Source organism: Nyctereutes procyonoides, unplaced genomic scaffold, assembly GCF_905146905.1.
Source record: "Nyctereutes procyonoides isolate TBG_1078 unplaced genomic scaffold, NYPRO_anot_genome, whole genome shotgun sequence".
Classification (NCBI taxonomy): Eukaryota; Metazoa; Chordata; class Mammalia; order Carnivora; family Canidae; genus Nyctereutes; species Nyctereutes procyonoides.
This window is the reverse complement of record NW_026575052.1, coordinates 852,668-874,217: the sequence shown is the minus strand read 5'-3', so window position 1 is coordinate 874,217 and position 21,550 is coordinate 852,668. Positions and strand designations below refer to the sequence as shown.

General features: G+C 65.5%; 2 protein-coding genes across 3 annotated transcripts in view; both read right to left on the bottom strand.

The window, feature by feature from the left end:
- Nucleotides 1-818: 818 nt before the first annotated feature.
- On the bottom strand, nt 819-8,370 carry LOC129513376 (uncharacterized). Of its 2 annotated transcripts, none has more exons than XM_055331182.1 (2): nt 2,557-8,370; nt 819-2,370 (listed from the first exon to the last, which is right to left on the bottom strand). In XM_055331182.1, exon 1 carries the CDS (start codon nt 8,042-8,044, stop codon nt 7,019-7,021), a length of 1,026 nt encoding a protein of 341 aa, XP_055187157.1. In that variant the 5' UTR covers nt 8,045-8,370; the 3' UTR covers nt 819-2,370; nt 2,557-7,018. The 2 variants fall into 2 exon arrangements, with proteins under 2 accessions (XP_055187157.1, XP_055187158.1); XM_055331183.1 differs by having other exon boundaries at nt 819-2,136.
- A 148-nt stretch (nt 8,371-8,518) lies between these two features.
- DISP3 (dispatched RND transporter family member 3) overlaps nt 8,519-21,550 on the bottom strand; it is a 45,772-nt gene continuing 32,740 nt past the window's right edge. The window contains exons 9-21 of the mRNA XM_055331181.1: nt 21,360-21,521; nt 20,440-20,601; nt 18,519-18,632; nt 17,712-17,848; nt 16,729-16,913; nt 15,137-15,267; nt 14,891-15,063; nt 13,649-13,775; nt 13,109-13,254; nt 11,324-11,483; nt 10,987-11,100; nt 10,422-10,588; nt 8,519-9,768 (exon numbers count right to left, since the gene is read on the bottom strand). Of these exons, the coding sequence (XP_055187156.1) occupies nt 9,406-9,768; nt 10,422-10,588; nt 10,987-11,100; nt 11,324-11,483; nt 13,109-13,254; nt 13,649-13,775; nt 14,891-15,063; nt 15,137-15,267; nt 16,729-16,913; nt 17,712-17,848; nt 18,519-18,632; nt 20,440-20,601; nt 21,360-21,521 (2,141 nt within the window). The 3' untranslated portion in view covers nt 8,519-9,405. The remainder of the gene's footprint in view (nt 9,769-10,421; nt 10,589-10,986; nt 11,101-11,323; nt 11,484-13,108; nt 13,255-13,648; nt 13,776-14,890; nt 15,064-15,136; nt 15,268-16,728; nt 16,914-17,711; nt 17,849-18,518; nt 18,633-20,439; nt 20,602-21,359; nt 21,522-21,550) is intronic.

The following is a 21,550-nucleotide window of genomic DNA, read 5'->3' as shown; positions in this document are numbered from 1 at the left end:
TGGCCTAGGGAGTTGGGGGTCAGGCAGGCAATGGTGGGACAAAAGAGGGTGCGGTGTTTACCGTGGGGCCCTGGGAATCTTGGAGGGTCGCATAGGTCCTCGATATGTCTTTAGGGAGTCCCGGCAGGACTGGGATTAAGAGCTCTGCCTGTCTCAAGGTCATTTAACTTCTTCATCAGCCGTCAGGGCTACCTGCAGGTCATACAAAAAGTGATCTCACAGCTGCAGGATTCTCTCCTGGCCCACCCTGCCCCCCTGGCCTGAAGATGGTCACTGTCAGCACTTTCCCTCTCTATGTAGATCAATAGGGCCCTTGGATATGACCTCAAGTTCAATTATGGCTTCAATTATGGAATAAAGAGGCTGTTATTGCACACCTACCTCTTATTAAAAACACTACACTGGGGGGCTGGCAGAGACTGGACCTGGGGGAAATCATTAGCCCACTAATTTGAAATCAATTTAAAATGCATTTGCTTAATGGTATAAGCCTAGTGAATTATCTATGAATTGTTAATTTAGTTGAATGTCACACCAGATTTTCATTTTATAAATTGCATTTTGGTGTTGGCAAATGTATGTGTCCTTTCTCTCCCCTCCACCCGTGCTTCCTCTCTTTTCCTAAAACAAACCTTGATAATCCATCTTCTGGGATTCAACCTGTAACAGGAGGGTTGAACACAATTCGAGCCATAGTAGGAGGCCTCGTGCACTCCCACTCGTTCCCCGGGAACCACGACACCGCCTTGTGAATAAGCCCGGTGAGTGACACATCGCCCCGTGACCCCTGTTCCTCCGGCCTGACGGTCAGCCGAGCCCCCAAAGCAAAACCACTCAGCTAACCCACAGCTGACTGCAGACGCAGGAGGGCGCATCTAGGATCAGAACAACCACCCAGATGAGCCCAGCTTAATTTAATTAGCTTACAGACTCATGAGCTAAATAAATGGCCGTTGTTTAAGCCACTGGTGTTTGAAGTGGTTTGGTAGGCAGCAGTGGAGACTGGTGTGTCGGGACTCAGCTCATGTGGCTTCCACGGGTTGGAACCCAGGCAGCCTGATGGTCTGACCACGGGGAAAGGATGTGTCCCAAGGTATCAGATGCCTCAAAGCCCCCCTGCGGCCCAGAGTCTCCGAGTGGGACCCTTGGAATTCAGGGATCCAGGGGACAAGGCGGGGGGAGTCTCGCCTCAGCTTCGCCATTTACTGTGGGATCTTGGAAGAAATCACTTCACCTCCTGAGCCTCATGCTTCTCCTCCGTAAAGAGGGGGCGCTGGTCGGCCTGCTTGGCAAAGTCGTGAGAAACTGATGAGACGGCAGCTCTGGAACCGCAGGGCGCTGTACACACTTTATTTAGCGCATCTCTCTTTTTATCGTAATAGTGTCATCGATGCTCTCTGTCCCCGTCGACGCTGCCGGCACCACCGAGGCACAGCAGATCGTCGCCGGGTGCGGAGGCCATTGCATGCAGGAGGAACTGACCTTGGGGTCAGCCAGCCTGGGTTAGAATCCCACCACTGGAGAAGGTGGGTGATTCACTTTCTTCTTTGAAAAATGGGGGATACAATCCTCCTTTCGGGGAGGGTGGTAGGGATGAAGCGACTTCAAGGCATGTGGGAGGGACCCAGTTACACGTCAGCTGCCCCCAGTCCTCCCTCTCCGCCCGCCCTGCAGAGTTGTTTTTGTCAAGCCAAAGCAGATGCACCCGGAGGGCACTGTGGCGGGCAGAGCAGGGCGCCCGGGGGCAGCCTGGGCAGAGGCCCTTCCCTCCCCACGCAAGCCAGGTAGGTACAAGCAGCACCTCCGTCAGGTGGCCTGTGCAGAACAAAGGCTCCCCGGTCTGCTGAGAAGCCACGTCCTTCACCTCGGGTCCTTCTGACAAGAGTCGGGGAGGAGGTGACGGCAACGAGGGATGGCGTGGCTGGAGAGCAACAGGCACCTGTTCATTCCTCCTCCTGCAGCGAAGCAACGCAAGGGCAGCGCTCTGGCCCAGTTCTGACGAGACAGTCCCCATTCTCCAGGTGGGCAGACGGAGGCTTCAAGGCGCAGGGAATTCATTCGGTCAAACATATTTACCGTGAGTGTATCTATGCCAGGAGCTGGGGATGTTCAGTCTTTGCCTTCATGGACTATGACCTCGTGGGGAGAGAGAGACAAGTAGAAGGTCACTGAAAATACAGGGCAGAAGCAATCCAAAGGGCTATGGGGTCACATCGCAGGACAACCAGCCCAGACTTGGGGCACCCCTGAAGGCGTCCTGGTGGGAGCTGAGTCCTGAAGGGTAGAGAGTTGCGGTGAAGGTGCAGTAGGGGAGGAGCGCTCGAGGCAGGGGGGACCGTCTGCGGAGGTGGGGGTGAGCCACGGCACCACCTGAGGTACAAAATGGAGGCAGTGGCGTGAGATAAAAATGGGGAAATTGTCAATGAGATGCTAAAAGACCTTGAAGGACCTTCAACTTTATTGTGCAAGTCATGGTTGGTGCTTCCATCAGCTATTGTCGCAATAAAGCTGCAAAAAAAAAAAAAAAAAAAATCCAACCAGCCAACCAAAAACTACCTAAACTTGGTGGCTTCGATCACTAGGGTCCGCTGGGCGTCATGAGATCTGTGCAAGGACCAGCTTCTCTTGGCTCCGGGCTCCAGCTGGGGTCAAGTCTGTGCCGCAGCTCTCGGCCTTTGGGACCCAGCGGGCTCCCTGGGCATGGCTTTCCCTCGGAGGAGCTGTCAAGTCCCCGCAGGCTCCCATATTTCAGGTCTTGGCTTGCTCTACTCCTGCCAGCATCCCAACAGACAATTTAGAGTCACAAAGCTAGACCCAGCCTCGGTGGCCCAAGAAAACATACTCCCCCCCACAGTTGAAGAAAAGCTAATTGGGGAGTAAATGGCTCCTGTTTATTGAGGTGCTTTGCAACTCTAAGCACATAAATGCTGCCCTGAGTTGGGTGAAACCTGCTTTGTAACAATGACGGTGGTCGTGAGGATGGTTCAGCGGGTCTCGCTGCGGCCAAGCCCTCGGCATTATCTTACCTCGTTCAAAATGCGACAACCATGCACGTGGGTTATTCTATTTAATGGATGAGCAAACAGGCGGAGATAGAGCAAATGACTTGCTCAAATCCACACAGTTAATGGAGGCGGAAGGAGGACACAAAACCCCGGGTTCCATCACCCCGGGCTGCCTGTCCCAAGCAGCCCCTGCCTGCCCGACTCCGGGGGAGGGGGAGGGACGGGCGCCAGGCAGCGCCACTCTCCCCATCACTCCAAAGGCTCTGATGGAACTGGCTCCAGAGCGGGTGATTGTCCCTTGTTTCTGCTCAGCGACGGGGCAGGGAGCAGCTGCCACCCAGCCAGCTCCCAGCGGTGCCCGGATTCAGCGGCGCCTCTTCTGGGAGGGGGGGCTCCCTCCCCTTCTTGCTCACTGCTCTCCCTGGCTCGCTTCCCCTCCTCCAGGGCCCCCTCTGCCCTGCAGCCCGAGTGAGCTAAGGAGCAAATGAAACCTACAGCTCTCCTCTACTTAAAAAAAAAGAAAGAAAGAAGAAAGAAAGAAAGAAAGAAAGAAAGAAAGAAAGAAAGAAAGAAAGAAAGAAAGAAAGATCCAGGTACTGCATTCCTGCGGTCAAAAACTCCAAGAATGTGAAAAGATTTATTAAAAAAAAAGTCTTCCTTCAGCTGTTGCCGGCCGTCTGCGGGGTCGGCCCATACCCGCAGGTAGCCGGTGTTCGGGCTCGTCCCAGGCTTCCCTCAGGGTTTCCTAATGCTGAACAAGCAGAAGTGAGATTCTGTCCTCTCACCCCCACTTTTTTTTTTTTTCAGACACACGAGCTAGCAGGTCTTACACACACTTTGCAGCGGTGGGTGCCCTGTGCGAAGGTTTCACGGGCGTGTCCTGGTGTCGGGAGGGGCCGGCGCATCCCACCGGTCCCCGTGCTGAGGGACAGTTAGGGGTCCCAGGCCTTGGCGACACCGGCTCAGCTTCCGTAACGTCTACACTTGACCAGCGCAAGATTATCTGCGGGATAAATTCTCAGAAGTGGGCCTGCTGAGTCCAAAGGACCACGCGGCGTGATTTTGACGGTTAGTCGGGTTCCCCCGTAGCTCTGCCGACGGAGGGTGTCATCAGATGCTTCGATTTTTACCAATTGGATAAACTTAAAATGTTCTCTTGCTTTAAAAGAGAAAACCCTTCATCACATTCCCATTGGGCTGGGATAGAGTCCAGCTTCCTTGGGCCGTCGGGGGTCGGGGGGGCGGGCACGGTGTCGTCCTGCCTCAGGGGCCTCCTGGCCGCCAGGAAGGCAGATGCAGGCGCAAGTCAGGGTCGCACGGACTCGGTGCTCCCACAGCCGCGAGAGAAGAGGGAGGCTTCACGGAGAAGGTAGCGTCTGAGCTGAACCTTGGGCCACAGGTCGTATTTGACGGGTATTAGTGGGGAGAAGAGCGGGGGCCCCGAGCGCCCGTCTAGTGGACAAAGCCTGGGGCAGGTGAGCAGTCTGGGAGGCTGGAGGACCCGGGAGGTGACCTGAGGGGCCTTGAGGCCGGCCCGGGCAGGCCTTGAATGTCACCCGTAAGAGCTGGGCTTAAACTCGTAAATGATAAACGCCTGAAGCCTCCGGGGGAGACTGTTTAGTTAGGACTCTTGATTCAAAGTGAAAGAGCCTCCCTCAAAGTGGCTTAAGGGAAAGGAGACTGACTGGCATAAGAAGAGATCTAGGTGTGTTCAGCTTCAGGCACGGCTGGATCCAGGGGCTTAAGCGATGTTATCAGAAATTCGACTTCTATCCTGAGGTCTGCTCTCCTCTGTTTTGGCCTCACTCCTAGGTAGGCTCTCGGCTTTCCTCCCACGATGTGGAAATAATGGTCAAAAGAGAGTCTGTCTTTGCCAGAATCCCAGCAAGTCCCCAGGAAGACACTCATTGGACTGACTTAGGCGGGGTGTCCAGCCCTCAACAGAGCACTGTGGCCCGCGGGCGGAATGTGCTGATTGGGCGACCCTGGGTTACCGGGGGGGGGGTAACGTAAGGGGGTAATCGGGGCAGTGTGCGCGGGGGACGGTGGCCAGCTTCTGCCCACAGGTCCGGGATGGGGCAAGATCCTCGAAATAAAAATCGAGGCACGGCGACCAGAAGAGGGAAGGATGGGCGTGTATGAAGGACAGATCAAAGGTGGGCGAGCCACGGAGGAGACGGTCAAGTCTGCACAGAGGATGGGGAGAGGCTCCCCGGGCACCCGTCTGCGGAGCCTTGAAGGGCGGGGCGGTGCAAAGGCTAGGCCTGAGCCCCCCAAGACGCGGTGGAGGGTGGACCCTCGGCCCCCAGAGGCTGGCCTCATATTGCACATCCGTTCGGAGCGGCTAGCATTTCACAGGCCTCCGTGGGGCCTTGAATGCCAACGACAATGGCGTTTAGCCCGCTGAGCGGGTGTGACCAGCACCTGAACTCCGCTGGGCGCCCCAGGAGGCAGAGGACACTGTTCTTCGGCGCGTCTTTCTCGGCAGTGGCCGGGGCCGCCCCACGGGTGCTGCTCCTTTGGTTCACCTGGCGGGTTGCGTGTCACTCTGAGCCGGGTGCCCTGTCCTGGGCCAGCAGGTTGCCCCTTTCCGAGTCTGCTGCCCCAGGGAGGCTCTGGCTTCATCCCCTCTAAAGTCCAACAAACCCCTTGTTTTAGCCCTAACAGGGCCTGGGAGGCAGTCCTTCGGCCCCAGGCGGCCTGTGTCTGGTGGACCAGCTCCCCAGGGGCGAGGACAGTGGTCCTCAGGCTCCGCAGGGACCCTCCGCCAGCCCCGCCCCATAGCTTCGGGCCCGTATCCCTCACCGCCCTCTGGTTCTTTTACCAAAGCTCCTTTCCCGGCACGAGGTAAGGTCCACGAGGTTGGGGTCGGGTGTCTGCCCTCCTGCATCCCCGTGCCCAGCCCACGGCAGGTGCGCAGGAAGTCCCCGCACCGTGGAGCTCCAGCGGGCATCCTGCTGCGTGAACAGTGATGAGAACAAGACTGGCAGGGCACGGCCGCCGCGGGCCTCCTTGACTTCAGGAGACTCCCGTCCCACCAGCGTAGCAGTGGGGGGTCAGGGCTCTGGGCGTCACTCTGAGCCCTGCCCCGTCCCCAGGCTGAATCGCCGTCCAGGGCTTGCTCACGGCCGCCCGGGCAGGGCTGGGGCTCGCCCTCGGGCGCTGGACTGTCAGCTCTGGGCCCGGAGCTCCCTTCCCTCGGGGCAGCACGCAGGTGGGGGACGGCCACTGAGGGCAGTGGGTCGGGGGCCCTGGAGTCAGACGCGGGGCCTGCCCAGGAATGCTGCGGGAGTGCCCAGGAACACAGGGAAAGGACCGGGACGCGCAGGCGCCCCCAAACAAGCGGCCTCCAGGGGAGGAGGGGGAGAAGCAGCGGCTCAGGGAAATTCTGCAGGTGACGGGTGCTCCCTGGCACCCCGAGCTGAGCAAGGGCGTCTCGTGGACGCTCAGCCAAAGTGCACGGACCCCCGAGCTGTGCGTCAGCAGCAAAGGGAGGTCAAGGTTCTTCGCAAGGGGCTGGCGCCCCTGGGGCCCTGCGAGCCACTCCCGGACACGAGAAAGGGGCACTTGTTTATTGGCAACTGGATGGCCCGGCGTGTGGCCCCGGGGAGTTGCCCGCACCCTCCCCCCGCCCCAGGACGGAGGGGGCAGAGCGTGACTGGCTGGGGCCGGACAGGTGCAGGGCCCGAGGGACCGGGACAGGTCAGTTCCCGTGAGGAAATTAAGGCCTGGAGTTGAGACCTCCCCGCAGAGGGTGAGCATGGGGGGGGGGCAGGGTGCTGCCCACATCTGCCTTCCCCTACCCTCCCCCCCCCACCCAGGGCCCAGGTGCTCATCTGTAGGCTGCAGACCGGCTCCCAGGGCAGCCCGAGGGTCACCAGGGTTACCTAGTGGGCAGCCCGTGCCCAGGGCAAAGGGGACACCGAGGCCCCCACAACACTCTGAAAAAAGCAGAGGCCAAGAGGGAGGAAGAGGATGGTTTTTTCAGAGGCAACATCTACGTGAGGGTCTCTCTACAGACGGGCATCACCGGGCTGCAGGCAAACCATCTGCACCGACTCCGCCTCCGCGCTAGGCCAGGTGAGTGGCCAGGTGATGACGGGGTTGCTCGAGCACGTCCTGGGGGGTCTGGTCACCTTGCCAGCCGCCTCCCGGCCCCGCTCCCACCTGAACCCCCCCAGAAGCCGGCCTGTTCCTCCCACGGCGGCAACCACCAGAAGGGACGCCGGCCCGTGCCCCCGAGCAGCCCCCTGGGGGCTGTGCACCCCACATGTGACCTGCCCCCAGGCCTCCGTGCTCCCTGCTGGGCCTCCGGGGGCTCGGGCTTCACTGAAGGCCACCAGGCAAGCGTTCAGGGTGACGAGCGTCCATCCCGGGGCCTCTGGACTTGACCACCAACCTGAGCGTCCCCGCCACCAGGCCTTGCTCCTGTCCTCCCGGAGGCTGTGACCCTTAGTGCTTGAGCGCAGCCCTGGGGCAGACTGGGTGCGGCCCCGTCTGGCCCCACCACGACCGGCTGTGTGACCCAGCCCGCCCGTCTCAGGGCCTCGGCTTCCCCATCCGTACGACGGGAGCGCCAGCACGCACTCCGGATGGCGGACGGGGGAGCAGACGCGTGCCGGGCCCTGCCTGTCCTGGGGTGAAACGTGTCCCCCCAAGATGCACCAAAGTCCTAACCCTGGTGCCTGGGACCGGCCGCCTACTTGGAGATAGCGTCTCTGCAGGTGACCACGTGGCGTCTCTGGGGTGGGCCCTGATGCGACACCACTGTGTCCTCGGGAGGGGACGGTGGGCGCGTGACGACGGAGGCAGAGACGGGACTGTCGTGTCTGAGAGCCAGGAAACACCAAGGCCTCCCCGACCCGGGCAGCTGGGAGAAAGGCCTGGAACCGACTCCCGCAGAAGCTCCAGGAGGAGCCACCCTGTCCACCCTGATTCTGGGCCTCCAGCCTCCGCAACTGGGCGTCGGGCTGTTGTTTAAGCCCCGCCAGGCGGCTCCAGATCCCGAGGAGGACGTGGGGTACGGTAACCGGTGCCATGAATTGCTCGGGGTCTGGCTTCGGAGCCGCCGAGTCCAAGGTGTGCTGCTCCCCCTACACGTACGGAGATCCCACCCGTCCCAGGCGGCCCCTCCCCTTGCAGACCCAGCCCCCCAGTTAGTATTTACAGACGACCAGGCGAGCTGGCCTGGAGGCCACCCGTGACGTCCGTCCCACCCTCAGGGCTCCGAGGTTCCAGCCCAGCCTGTGTCCGGCCTCCTCGTGCCCAGGGGGCAACGTCCACCCCATGGGGGGCACAGTACCTGGCACACCAGAGGTGCTCACAGGTGTCCGCCTTTCGCTCAGGCCATGATCCCAGGGTCCTGGGGTCGAGTCCCTGCCCCCAGGGAGCCTGCATCCCCCTCCCCCCGCCCCTCTCTAATAAATACAATCTTTTTTAAAAAATGCCCGAGGTAATGAGCCAGACGAGCCCCTTAAGAAGGTGCATCTACTGAGCCGCACGGCCACCCCCTGCCCGAGGCCCCCAACCTTGCCTGGGGCAGGCGGGGGCTCCGGGACCGGGGTCCCTGGGGGCACCCTGTACCCACCTCCATCTCCGTCCAGGCCCAGCCCCACCCCTCGTGCCAGGTCCTGGCCGAGCACCGGCGACCCCGTAGCTACTACAACGTGAAGAACGCGGTGAAGCCAGCGGTGCTTGCAGTGCTCGTGTTAGTGGCGGCGGCCGGCAGTGTCACTGCCACAGGAACCCCTGCGGCGCAGCCAGCAACCCCCGGGGCCGCCTCCCCCAAGTCCACCCCCGGAGTCGAGGGGGGAGACGGGGGCTCGGGTCAGTAGGAAGCTGCGCCGGGCCCCGCAGCCCCCGGGAGGAGCAGCCCCTGGCGGCTGGGGCTGGGGCAGGACATGCAGAGCCCCAGGCCGGGCCCTGCACTCGCACCCAGGACCGGGAGGCCTGGGAGGGACACAGGACCAGCCAGCGCTGGCGCCAGGGGGCGGGGGTCAGGGAGGCGGGGGGGCTGCGAGACCCCCGCCCTCGGACCGCTGTGCTCTTCCTGCAAATTCCCCGAGGGAGGCACGGAGGCAGCCCAGCCCCGCGTCAGTCCGCCGCCGCCCGGTGCCTCAGTGTTCACGTCTGTAGGACGGGGCCCCGTGACGCCCCCACGGGAGAGCTGCGGGCAGCGCTGAGGCACTACGAGAGGGTCCCCCCCGGGGCACCCGGCACGGAGGGCGCCGGCTCTCCCGCCGTCGGATGGGGTGGTGGCTGGCTTCCACGGGCCCTGCACCGAGCGGCGCGGCCTGTCCAGCCCGGGCCCGGGCCAGGACGGTTGGAGCCGGGCGGGGACAGCTGCCTCGTCCCACACCCGCCGGACCCAAGGAGCGCCAGTCGGGGCCCGGCGCCGGGGCTATAGGGAGGCCCCGGCGGGCAGCGGGATCTTGTAGCCGCTCCGGAGCAGCGCGAGGCAGGCGGCCAGCCCCAGGGCCCCCGCCAGGAGCACGGCGCCCAGGGCCTTGAGGAAGGAAGTCCTGGTCCGGGTGAAGGAGCCGGGTGCCATGATGCCGAGCAGGGCCGTGCTGACCGTGAGCGTGTAGAGGATGGACACGCCGGTGTTGAGCGCCACGATCTTGCCGAACTTGGCAAACGGGGCGATGATGCAGAAGAAGAGCGGCACCGTGGCGATGACCGTGGTGAGGGCGCTGGACACGATGGCCACCCCCACGTGCCGCACGGCCTCCAGCGTCCGCCACTGGCGCTGCGAGTGGGCGTCCTGCGTGCGAGGGGAAGACAGGCTGGGGCCGGGCCCTGACGCGCCAGCGGGGCCCCTCCCTGCCAGGGCCGGCGCGCTCCCGGACGCCCCAGGTTTGCTGCCATAGACGGGGCCGGGACGGCACCTCCGCCCGCCCCGGGTTGGCGGGAAGCCGCGCCGACTGCCTGACGAGGGCGCACGGACCGCGTGAAGGCTGCGGGGACCCCCAGGCTGCGGCCGGCGTGCGCAGCAGGTCCTCGTAAACGGTCCTGACTGGCGCGGATTTCCTTCTCTTGACCCAAAGCAGCTAAAATCGTAGCTGGTTTAAAGCATGTTCGTGAATGTTTTCGCGCCAATTAGGAAAGAAACACACGAGACCCAGCGCTGGTGCTGGCACTGAGCGCACGAGGTCCGAGGGGCGGGGGGGCCCGGGCGGGGCCGGGGGAGACTCGGACGCAGGGAAGCAGGGAGGCCGTGGCCGCCGTCCGCCGCACCCGCGTGCTCACTAGAGACACAGGCGGGGAGGGAGGCGCCCAGGGCCCACTGCGCTGCCCTGGCCCAGCGGCCTTTGAACCTGAGTCCCCTGGGCACGGAGATGAGGCGTGAAGACCTCAGCCCGGGGCCGTCCCGCCGGCTCAGGGGCCCCTTCGCGGCACCGGGGCCAGGGCGCTCACCTCGGCCTGGTGGGGGGGCAGGTTCTCTCCGGCCAGCAGGTAGCCCTCAACCAGATGGACGCAGTAGTCCACGGAGGAGCCGACGAGGATGGACAGGGAGATGGCCTCGACAGCGCCCATCTCCCAGCCGCTCCAGTACATGATGGTCACCACGAGGCAGACGATGCCTGCAGGGGCAGGGCAGGGACGGGCAGGCGGCTTGCACCCGGCCTCACCCACACTGTCCTGGAGGGCGGCGGGCGAGCCCAGAGGGCCCCGGGGAACGGGCGATGCCTCTGGTGACAGGAGGGCCCAGGAGGGCCAGGCTCCGGGGGAGGGCAGGTGCAGCAGCAGGTCACTGGGCCAGGAGCGACCACCCGGCGACACCCGGGTCCCTTCCGGGAGCACAGACTGGGGGGCAGGTCCTGTGAGCATGTTACAGAGGGTCCTTCTGCCTGGCGGGGGGGGGGCTGGGAAACCTTCACTGAGGACATGGACAGCCAGGGGTGGAGAGGAGCCTGCTGGCCTGCGGCCCCCGCCCCTCCTGGCCCCACGGCCTGATGCCTGCCCCCGCCCCCCCACATACCCAGGATACTCAGGAGCACGGGCAGCAGGAGCAGCACGTGGGTGGTGAACACGGCCACCGCGGCCACACAGATGAGCAAGGACAGGGCCAGGCCGTACAGGGCGCTCTGCACCCCTGGAAGGCAAGGGCAGAGGGGCCTCAGCCGGGCTTCCACGGGTGGGCGGTCACAGCCAGCCGGCCCGCTCCCTGGGCCGTACGAGGACCCACCCGCGGGCCTCCAGGGCAGGCCCTCGCCAGGATGGCAGGCACGACGCGGGCCACCTCTCCACCCACCCTGCCAGCACCCGCTCCTCCAGGCCTGGGGACGCGGGGGAGAGGGGGCTGGGCTGCCGCTTGCCTATGATCTCCATGAAGATCTGCTTCCAGTGCTCACACGTCTGGAAGCCTCGGCGCAGGGCCGAGCCCTCGGGGAACGTCTGCAGCTGCTGCTGGAGGAAGCTCTCCCAGCGCAGGTAGTCCGAGTACGTCTGGAAGGAGGACTTGCCCTTGTACGTGGTCTGGGGGGCACACGAGCCGGTGAGATGGGGGCAGCGCCCACTCTCCCTGCCTGGTGACGGCTGGGCCCCCGGCCACCTCCCAGCAGCCCCCGGGAGCACGTGTGAGCCACACACGGGCAGCAGGTCCTGGCGCAACCACAGTGCCTGTCCCTTTCCAACAGGCCCAGCGGCCGCTCCCGGAGCCCCCAAGCGCTCGGCTCCCGCCCGGGCCCACACGGCGCCCCGCCCGCACGGCCACTCCCGGGTTCCAGCTCGCCCAGGAAAGCTTCCTGAAGCCCCAGATGTGCTGGGCTCCGCCGGGCTCGGGGCCTCCCTGGGAGCTGCGGCCTCCGCCCAGCGGCCTGCCGGTCTCCAGCCCCGCGGGGGCCTTCGGGGGCGCAGGGGAGACCGGGACCCCCACCCTTCTAGGGCCTGCTCCGGGCGCTCACACACCCACTTCTGGGCTCCCCGAGCGCGGCCCAGGCGCCAGGGTGTCCGTGGGCACGGGTGTGTGTGTGTCCGTGGGGTCGGCGTGGAAGGGACATCCCGCTGCGTGGATGCGCCTGAAGGGCTCCGTCCTCCCTGAACCGCCCAGGGCTTCAGCCCTCGAGAGGACGGGGATTGTGACAGGGGAGGCGGCCACGCTGGGGGCAACGAGCCGGCAGGGACCCGGGGCGGCCCCGTTCAGGAGCACCCAGTATCCGCGTGGTGCAGGCCTGGGGCGGGCGGCGCGGGGCCAGCGGGCGACCTAAGTACACTCAGTACCACTGAGCTGCGCTTCAGAAACGTTAAGACGGTCAATTCTGTCACGCGGATTTCGCCCAATTAAAAAACCCGCCCGGGGCTTTGAAGTGGGGTCTCCGTTGGCCTGGGGCTCCCTGGAGGGGGACCCGGAGGGGCTCTGGGGGCCTCCGGACTCTGGCCTGGTGCGTCTGTGGTGGGAAGGAGAGCAGGGCTGGAGGCCAGAGTCTGAGCCGGTTGTCACTCCTGCGTCTTTACGGGACGGCACAGCTGCTTCCCGGGGATCGCAGAGCCCCTTCCTCAGGGAGGAGCCTGAGGCCGGCGGGGAAGAGGGATTTGCCAGGGAGACGCGGAGCACACCAGGATCAGAGCCGGACTGGGCCCGGGTCTCCGCACGCGGCGCCAGGTGCAGGCTCGGGACCACGGGGCCCGCAGACGCCCAGGTCAGGTGCGCTGGCCCTCGTGTGTGTGCGGGTGTGCACGGGGGCCTCCCCCCTTGGGCAGGGTCCAGGGAGCCTCGGCACGACAGAGGAAGTAGTGAGGTGCGTGCACGGCTGGTCCTGGCTCCCGAGCTCTCCCAGGAGAGGCCCAGCACCCGGCCCCGCCAAGGGGCAGAGGGGAGCGTCCGGGACTCCCAGCAGCGCAGCGGCGTCCCAGCCCGGAGGCCACAGAACAGACCCCAGGCTGGTGGGAACAGCCTCCGTGGAAGAAAGGGCAGCGCTGTGGTCAGCTGCCTGGTGTGACGCTGGACGCCGACACGCACAAGCTGTGACCTGCAGGGAGTCCCCTCACCTCTTGGCTGCAGTATCCGCCCCCCAAGAGCAACCCCTGTGATCTGGGCCAGGGGCTGGGCCTCGGGACACACGCGAGGCGAGCACTGGGCCCGGGGGCCACCGCGAGCTCACCGACTCAAAGGCCATGGAGATCCACTGCACCCGGCCCTCCTTGACGCCCACCGCGCCGTGGGACAGCTGCCCCGGGAGCAGGTTGGGCTCGGGCAGCTCCCTGCACTCGGGGTGCAGCATCTGCAGGAAGGAGGAGGTGCTGTAGCCTGCAGGGAGAGGGGCAGACAGGTCGGGCCGGGGACCCCGCAGAGCACGGCCCTGCCCGACCTCCCAGCCTGGACTGTGGCCTGCGGCGGCGCTGCGAGGAAACCTCCACAGTCGGTCGCCATCGGGTGGACAAGGGCACCGGGCGTGACGGCGCCAGGTCACCTGTGCCAACCCCTGCCCTGGCTCCTGCAGCTGTGCCCACACACCCGGCGCTCGTCCCTCGGCACCAATTCGTGCTGATGCACAACACGGCTCCAGAGGCCTCACACGCCCTCACCCGGTGTGGACAGACCGGCAGACGCGCCCGCAGGACCCAGGCCAGGTGCGCGTGCCCTCGCGCTGTGCGCCCTCGGAGCAGCACGGCCTCCCCAGGCTGTCCTCCGTCGGACGCACCTGAGGGCAGGCACTGGGCCCCGCCCGGCTTCACCAGCTCCGAGTTCCCCGCGATGGCCTTGCACAGGCGACACAGGTGCCCGAGTTCTTTGAAGAGATCAAAGCCGCTGTCATAGACGACGCTGCCCTTTCCCGAGGAGACACAAGCGGGCGCAGGCGGCTCAGTGAGTCGGGAACGCGGTCCTGGGCCCGCCCGCGGGAAGAACCCCAGAGCTCCCCGCCGCAGCCACACACACACACACACACACACACACACACACACACACGCCAGGCTGGAGCCCCGGCAGGTGGCCTGACGTCCCTGCCCGGGCCTGCTCTGTCCTGCTCCACCAGCACCTTCTGCTCCCATCGCCGCCCACCCGCCACGGGGCCCCTGGGCTCACCCGTGCTTTGAGTCACACACTCATTTTTTTATTTGTAAAGATTTATTTGAGAGAGAGAGAGAGAGAGAGAGTGAGCAGGGAGGAGGGGGGAGGGAGGGGGACAAGCAGGCCCCGCTGAGCACGGAGCCCGACTCGGGGCTCGATCCCAGGACCCTGGGACCATGACCTGAGCTGAAATCAAGAGTCAGAGGCTCAACAGACTGACTCATGCTCCCACCAGGGCTTCCTGCCGTCTCCCGACTCTGCCCGGCCAAACCCCCGAGCTCCCTCACCTGCTGCATCCGCTCCCGCCTTCCCACCCTCCTCTGAGCACCTGGGGGCTCCCGGTCAGGACTGAGCACAGGGATCTCCAACCACCCGGCTCCCGAGTTACCTTGGGTGTGAACCCCGTACACCCCGTACACCCAGCCGGACTGCTCGGGGCAGGAGCTCTGACCGCACGGGCTCGGCCCCACCCCGAGCCCCACAGACCCAGCAGCTCCTCAGTTTCTCCGCCTCCAGACACTCAAGAGGCCAGCCCAGGGCACCACGCAGCAACCCAATGCAGCGGGGGCTGTGGGCGCGGGGGGGAGCCTCCCGCAGGGAGGGTGCGGGGTGGGGGGCAGTTTACACACTTGCATCTCCCTCGGCTCTGTTCCAGCCCCTCAAACAAGGGGCAACCGGCTCAGGCCCAAAATGTACCGAGAGTCCTGGGTGATCCTGAGCTCAACCCCGAAGGCTGTCCCCAGGACCCGCGGTGGCCGCGTCTGGGCCTCGTGAGCTGTGCAAGGAGCCAGAGGGCATGTGGGGCGCTGGGCTGGTGGCCTCCCGGGCGGCTGTGCCCCAGCCCCTTGGAGCTGCCCGACGTGGGCCCACGTACCGGGTCTCCGATGACATGGTTGTCCACCTGCCGCGTGCGGTTGATGCCGATGATGCCGAAGACCACGAAGACCATGGCCCCCGTGTCCACCAGCGGCCGCACGGCTGGCTTCCCGCAGCCCGTGTTCACGCAGGGGTTGAAGCCGAAGGTGGCCGAGAGGCGGGCCTTGGGCGCTGCGGGGGGAGTCACATCCGTGTGGGGCCGGGGCCGGCCTCCCAGGCCCTGCGGCAGCCTCCCTGCACGTACCTTTCTCGCTGGGCACGTAGAAGAAGCCTTTGGTGGGGCCGTCGGGGCTGGAGCTGAGCAGGCAGCCGGGAGGGGCCGCGCACACGCGCCCGTGGAAGGGAGGCTTGTGGGACTGAGCGAAGTACACCTTCCTGCGGAGGCAAGGGGGCCCGGCTGAGGCGGGAAGGCACGCACGCCCCCCGTGTGCGAGGGCGGGAGGGTGAGGGGGGCTGCACCGGGTGGGGGTTGGCGGGTCCCCGTGGTCTCACCACGGCCGGGATGCACCACGCGGCCTGCTCGATGGCCTCCCCGTGGCATGAAGGGTGGAGACCAGGAGCCTCCAGGCCGCCCCCAGGGGGTGCGAGCGTCCCCAGAGGGCCCCCGGCCGCCTCCCGTCCCCGCTCGGGAGCACGCCCGCCTGAACCTCAGCCGGGGCTGAGCCTCAAGGTTCCGTGGGAAGTGGGGGCTCTGTGGTTGGCTTGTTTGCCCCGGACCTGATGTGGCCCCAGGTTCATTCTAGAAGGTTCTAAGCTCATGCGGGCAGCCTGATCCCGGCTGCTGTGTGTGCTCAGGGTGAGCCGAGCCCTGGGCTCCGGGAGCACAGGCAGGGGGACCCCCAGCCCCTGAGCCGAGGTACCCGGGCCGGGAGGGCCCAGCGAGCCGTCGCAGCCACCTCTCCCCACGTGGCTTTGGGGCTGTGTGGGTGCCCGGCACCCGGAGGCCGCGCTCTGTTGGGGACCAGAGCCCCGTGTGTCAGCAGCGCAGGGCCCGTGGCCACAGCGCCCCTCCTTGAGGAGCGGGGCCCGCGCCATCGTTTGCAAGGATGCTGTGGATGACAGGCTAGCCGCTGTCCCCCGCCAGCCGCCTGAGGGCCGGAGCCACATCTGTCCTGGTCACCCCCGTATCCCCGGCACCAGCAGGGCGCCCGCACACGTCGGCGCCCCAGGTTTGTTCCAGGAACCACGGGATCGGCCTCAAGGGACACACGAATGCGGGGCCCTGGCCAGAACACGGGGCGCCCGGCTGCTCGGAGCCCGTCTTCCCGGGAGGAGCACCAGGAGCTGCGCACGCAGGTAAACACAGACGCGGCCGCTCCGGAGTCCTCGGTCCTGCGTCAGGGGCGAGGGCACGTTAGTCAAATACGTGCTGAATTAACCACGTACAGAGCGTGAGGACGGCGCCCGGAGAGCAGGCGCAGCGCGGCCGCACCCCCTCGTCCGGCGAGTGCTCGCTGCACCGGGTGCTGGGGACACAGCGGGGGAGACGGGCAGGTCCCTGCTGCGCCTGAGGAGACACCTCATAACCCTGCGGCAGAGCGATTCCAGGGCCGTGGGGGCCGGGAAGGGGGGGTAACGCCGCGGGGGGGCCGCGTGCTTCTCCCGGGACGGGGCTCGGGCAGGGACCGGCTCTCCCAGGGGGACGTCGTGCCCCCGGAGCCAGGGAAGAGCCTGGGGGGCGCAGGCCTGGGACGGGAGCTGCCGGGCACGGACGAGCAGCGGAGCCGCGGGAGGCGGGGCCCGGCCGAGAACCGGCTGAAGGCGGGCGGGCGAGGACGTGCCCGGCCCGAGGTGCCCGAGGTGCCCCAGGTCCCGCGGGCCGGCGGAGGCCGCTACCTGGTGTGCTGCTGCTCCTTGGCGGCCGCGTAGAAGCTGAAGTCGAACTTCCAGCCCCGCTTGGCGTCGCAGGCCAGGGTCGTCACCATCCACCTGCGGGAGGGGCTCGCCGGCTGGAGCAGCCCTACTGTAGACATACAAGCGGTCAGCTTCTTGGTGAAGTTACCCAAAGGCGCTCTATACACCTACGCAGTGGATCAACAGAGACAAGACACGTGACTCCGGGGCTCGCCGCCCCGCAGGCCCCGCCCCTCCCAGCGGCCGGGGGCAGAGGCTCCGGAGGCCTGGGTTCGAGTCCGCACACCGGGCAGATGCTCCTCCTGTCTGACCTCCGCTGAGCACGTCCGGGGCCGGGGCGGGGCCCTGAGCCCGCAGCAGCCGGGGGGCCGCGGCCTGGGCCACCATGAAGGGCTGGGGCGAGAGGATCAGTGGGGGGGGCGTAGACGTCTGCTGGGGCTTCGTGAGGGGCCGGCTTTGTGCACGTTGCAGGGGCAGCATTCTAGGCCGGAACCGTGGGGCGGCCTCAGCCGTGTCATCACTCAAAGGGAAATGTGACCCCTCAACAAGCTAACTGTGCCCCTGGACGGCGCAACTTGTCAAAGAAACGGATGATTCCTGAGGGCGACACGGGAGGCCGGCCCTGGGAGGCTGTCCTCTGGGGGCTGGAGCACTTCCCGTGTCCCGTGTGCTTCGTCCCCCACAGGCCCCCCACCGGCCGCACCCCACTTCACAGAGGACGACAGGGAGGCTCAGAGAGGTGAAGGATCTGCCCAGACACAGATTACAAATGGCAGCAGGACTCGAACCCAGGTCTGGCTGCCTGGAAGCCCCTGCTGGCCCCTCTGCAGGGGCCACAGACCCGGCTGGGGGGTGGTCACGTGCCTCCAGCTGCTCCGCTCCGTCCTCACAGACCCTGCCTCCCCCCTCCACGTGGTCAGCCCCCTGCCCGACCCGGCGGTGCCCGGCACGGCAGCCCCGCTCACCTGGAAGGAGGGCACCTCCCCGTCCCCGGGGGACACGATCTGCCACGGGGCGGGCAGGCTGGCGTTGAGGGAGAACCTGTACACGGCCGGGTGGCCTCTACTCTTCATCTTGGAGACATACACGGTGCCTGGGGAGTCTGGGAGACAAGCGAGGGGGGGGCTGCACGGTCACCGTGCCGGCCTCCCCCGACCCAGCGCGGCCCCCTCGGTTCCTCTTGCAGACAGAGCCTGTAGCGCGGATCGGGGGTGTGGGGTGGACGTGGGGACGCAGCGAGCTGGGGGGCTTGGCAGGGACGGGCCGCGTGGAGGTGAAGAGCTGCCACAGGGCTAGGGCAGTGGCGCCGCCGCCCGAGAGGGGAGCAAGGTGAAGGGGGGGCTGGAGCTGCGAAGGACGATGGCAGGCACAGAGGGCTGGTGGGGTGACCGGGACACGCACGACTCCCCACGGGGGCTAATTCCTGCATGTGCCCCAGCATCCCACCTCTGAGGGGGCCCTGGGCAGGGAGGAGCCGGCCCCAGGGGCTTGGGATGGGTCTGGCACAAACGGTGGGATCCTGGGTGCCGGAGGCCTGGCTGGGACGGCGGCAGGAGGGGATGCCAGCGTTCGGAGCTGGGGGATAGTGGGCAGGGCCCCGAGTTCACCCCCCAACCCAACCCCTTCTCAGTGACCCCCAAGAACAAACTCTCGTTCTCACAGGGGAACCAGAGCACGAACGTAACGTGCTCTCCCCACGGGGCCCCGACACCCCGGCAGGGGGTGAGATCTCCCGAAGCCCCCACCCCAGCCAGACCACACTCCCCACTAACCCTGTGGGGTGGCCTCAGGCCGGCTGGCCCAGGGGACCCCTGAACCCCGCTTCTTCTTCTCCAGGGACGTGCGGATGTTGTTCTGCAGGCTGTGGGGCTTCTCCTGGAACAGACCTGCCCCCACATCCCGTTAGGGACAGTGGCAGGGGAGGGCAGAGATTGAGAGAGACGGCAGCCCTAGGGACACGGGACATGGGTCCCTCGGCTTGGGGAGGGTGACAGGGGTCTGAGACACGATGCCACGGAAAACAATGCCAAATACTGAATTTGCAGGAATCTTAAGGCAGAAGGAAGGCACCTGTCAGCTCCGTCCAGGGACACTCTGACGCCTTCCCTCCTCGTCCCTGCCATGCCCCAAGACCTCCTCCAGCAACCGGGTGACACCAAACCAACAGGGCGGCAGGAAGGCCGAACGGGAGGCTGCATCTCATGCACTGAGCTCCTGATAAACGCTCGGTGAGTGGAACGATCAGAGACGGAACCTCAGCAACCAGTGGAGACCACAGGACACCGTCCTCTTTTGCCTCAATCACTGGGGATGAATCTTCTGTTTTCTTGTCATTTAATGAGAGAAGTTTTACACCTTCGAAGATGCAATCGTCACAATACTCCTAGAGGTATAACCCCAGTGACAGGAGAAAGCAGAGGTCGGGGAGGTCCTGTGCCCTACCCAGGGAGCGAGAGGCACAGCCTCATCTGGGCCCAGCCTTGGCCCTGAAAGCCCTTTTCACTACAACACCATCAGGTCCCGAGGGCAAGAGCCCCGAGGGGCCGGGGGCCGAACTTGGGGGGCGCCCTGGCTCTCCTCCAGACGCCTCCAGGAGCTTCGGCCCCAGCTATGAGTCGGGGCCCTGAGGGGTGGCAGGTGGCCTCACAGCAGGGGTGATGATGGAGTTTGGTGCATGTGCCCAGGGGGCGGGAGGGGAGCCGGGGCCGCGGCCGGGGCTGGCTCCGGTTCAGGAGGGGCCTTCAGGCTCCTCTCTGAGCTGCAGCCGATTATCACGCGTGGGCTAAGGCCCTTACGGGGGGGAGGCCGGGATAACGTGAACGCCGCCCCAATTAAGTGGAGGCAATTACAGCGCCAGCGGACCTTCTCCTAAGAGCCTGAGCGCTGGCCCAGCAGCTCCTACGGGTTCTCACTGACCTGGCCACGCGGAGTGACCTGGGGCCAACCTCCCGGGCCCCAGCCCGGGCCTCGGGTGCCCGTGTCCTGAGGGCCTGCACCAGACCACTCACCTCCTCGCTCATCCCTGACGCTCACTCCATCATCGGATCCTCCGGATTCCACCTCCTAGCACCTCCCGACTCCACTGCCTCCCACCTGGTCTCCCGCCCGCCCCCACACAGCGCCTGGAGACTCGGTCACGGCCCTTCTCCGCTCAGCACCCCCACTGGCTCCCCCTGGCAAACAGAGTAACACGCAGAGTGCTCACTCCGGCGCTCCGTTCCGGCCGGGTCCATCCGGCTGGCCTCAGCGCCTGCGACCAACTCTCAAACTTGGCCCCAGCCTTGTCCTCCTGGGTGCTTCCCTCTGCCTAGCCGTCTTCTCTTCTCTCTCAGCCTGGCTAGCTCCTCCCTTTCCTTGAGTCTCAGCTTAGATGCAGCCTCCTCCAGGAAGCCTTCGGTGATGCTGAGCTCCCCAGGCTCCCGGTTCTTCTATTACAACCCTGGCCCGCCCCTGGCAGGTAAATGCACTCCCCGAGCTCGGGAAGCCTGTCCTGCCCACTATGGTTTCCCAAGCATCCGGTAAATACCCGTTTCAGGAAATGGGAAAACACTGAGGCTCAGAGGCACAGGGATGTGCTGAGGTTGCACAGTGACGGGGAGCCTGGACCTCGCATCTCTCACAGGCCCACGGTTTTTGAGGCCTGAACTCCAAAGGGAGCGGGAGCCCCAGGGGACCCCCCGACTGAATTCTCACCTGAACAGGTGATGCAGGATATGCCCTCCGCACTCAGGTTGTACTTGAGATCCAGCAGCACCTGGATGTTGGTATCAGGCCGGAAGAGCAAGGGGGCCCGGCTGGCGGGGCGGAGCCGGCTGGCAAACACCAGGGACAGGATGAGGACGGAGACGAAGAGCCCTGCCAGGAGAGGATGCACACCAGGCGGGGCCGGGGCCAGTGGCATTCACAGCCCTGGGTCAGAGATGCTCCCTTCATGGGGGGGCGGGGTCCCCAGGGAGCCGGCCCACGGTGAAGCCTGTCAGGGACTGGCCATCCGGGTGGGGGTCAGGGCTGGCCGCTATCTGCGTCACGTGGGGGTCAGACTATAAGCTACGAGCTCACAGTCTTGGACGCTGAGCAGTTTACCAGGAGCCGGCACGTGCAGCTGATCCACGGCCTCAGACACCGCCGGCGATTACGGGAACAGCACTCAGGGTTTGCTGAGCCCCCGCTGCATGCTACGCGCTGCACCGAGCTCCGCGCCTGCACGGGCCTGCCCTACCACTGCCTTAGTGCAGACGCTGCTCTTATCCCCAGTAGCGGGAAGGAGGCGAGGCTCCGACGCAGCCACGGTCGCCCGGCCGGTACATGGGACAATCAGGATTCCAACCCGGCCGGGCGGCTCTGACTCAGGGCGCAGGCATTAAGTGCTCTGCTCCACCGCCCGGGGGGGGGGGGGGGCTGGGCACAGGAGGCTCCAGAAACAGCAGCTCTGTGGGCCCAGCTCCATTCTGCGTGGGGGTGAGGCCCAGGGAGCCGGGCGCCAACCAAGGGTCATTTGCAGGAAGGGGCTGGGCTCCCAGTGCCTCTGTGTCCCTTGGGGGATCTGTCCCCCCGCCTCAGGCGCTGGGGAAAAGCCCAGGTCAGAGAGGAAGGAGAGGGGAGAGCCCACTTACCCACGATCACCCAGCGGCTCTTGACGGCAGACCACAGGGCCCAGTGGTGCAGTAGCTCCTGCAGCTGGGTGATGAGCTGGCCCCGGCTGCCCCGGTCAGGGGCTGGCTGGAGGCTCTCGGGGGGCACAGACACCAGGGACACATCCCCCAGCTCCAGCGACACTGCCAGGGCAGAGCCGCGGCCCATCAGA

Coding starts and splice junctions, on each gene's coding strand:
- LOC129513376 (XM_055331182.1), bottom strand. CDS start 8,044: ATGGCACCGGTTACCGTACCCCACGTCCTCCTCGGGATCTGGAGCCGC.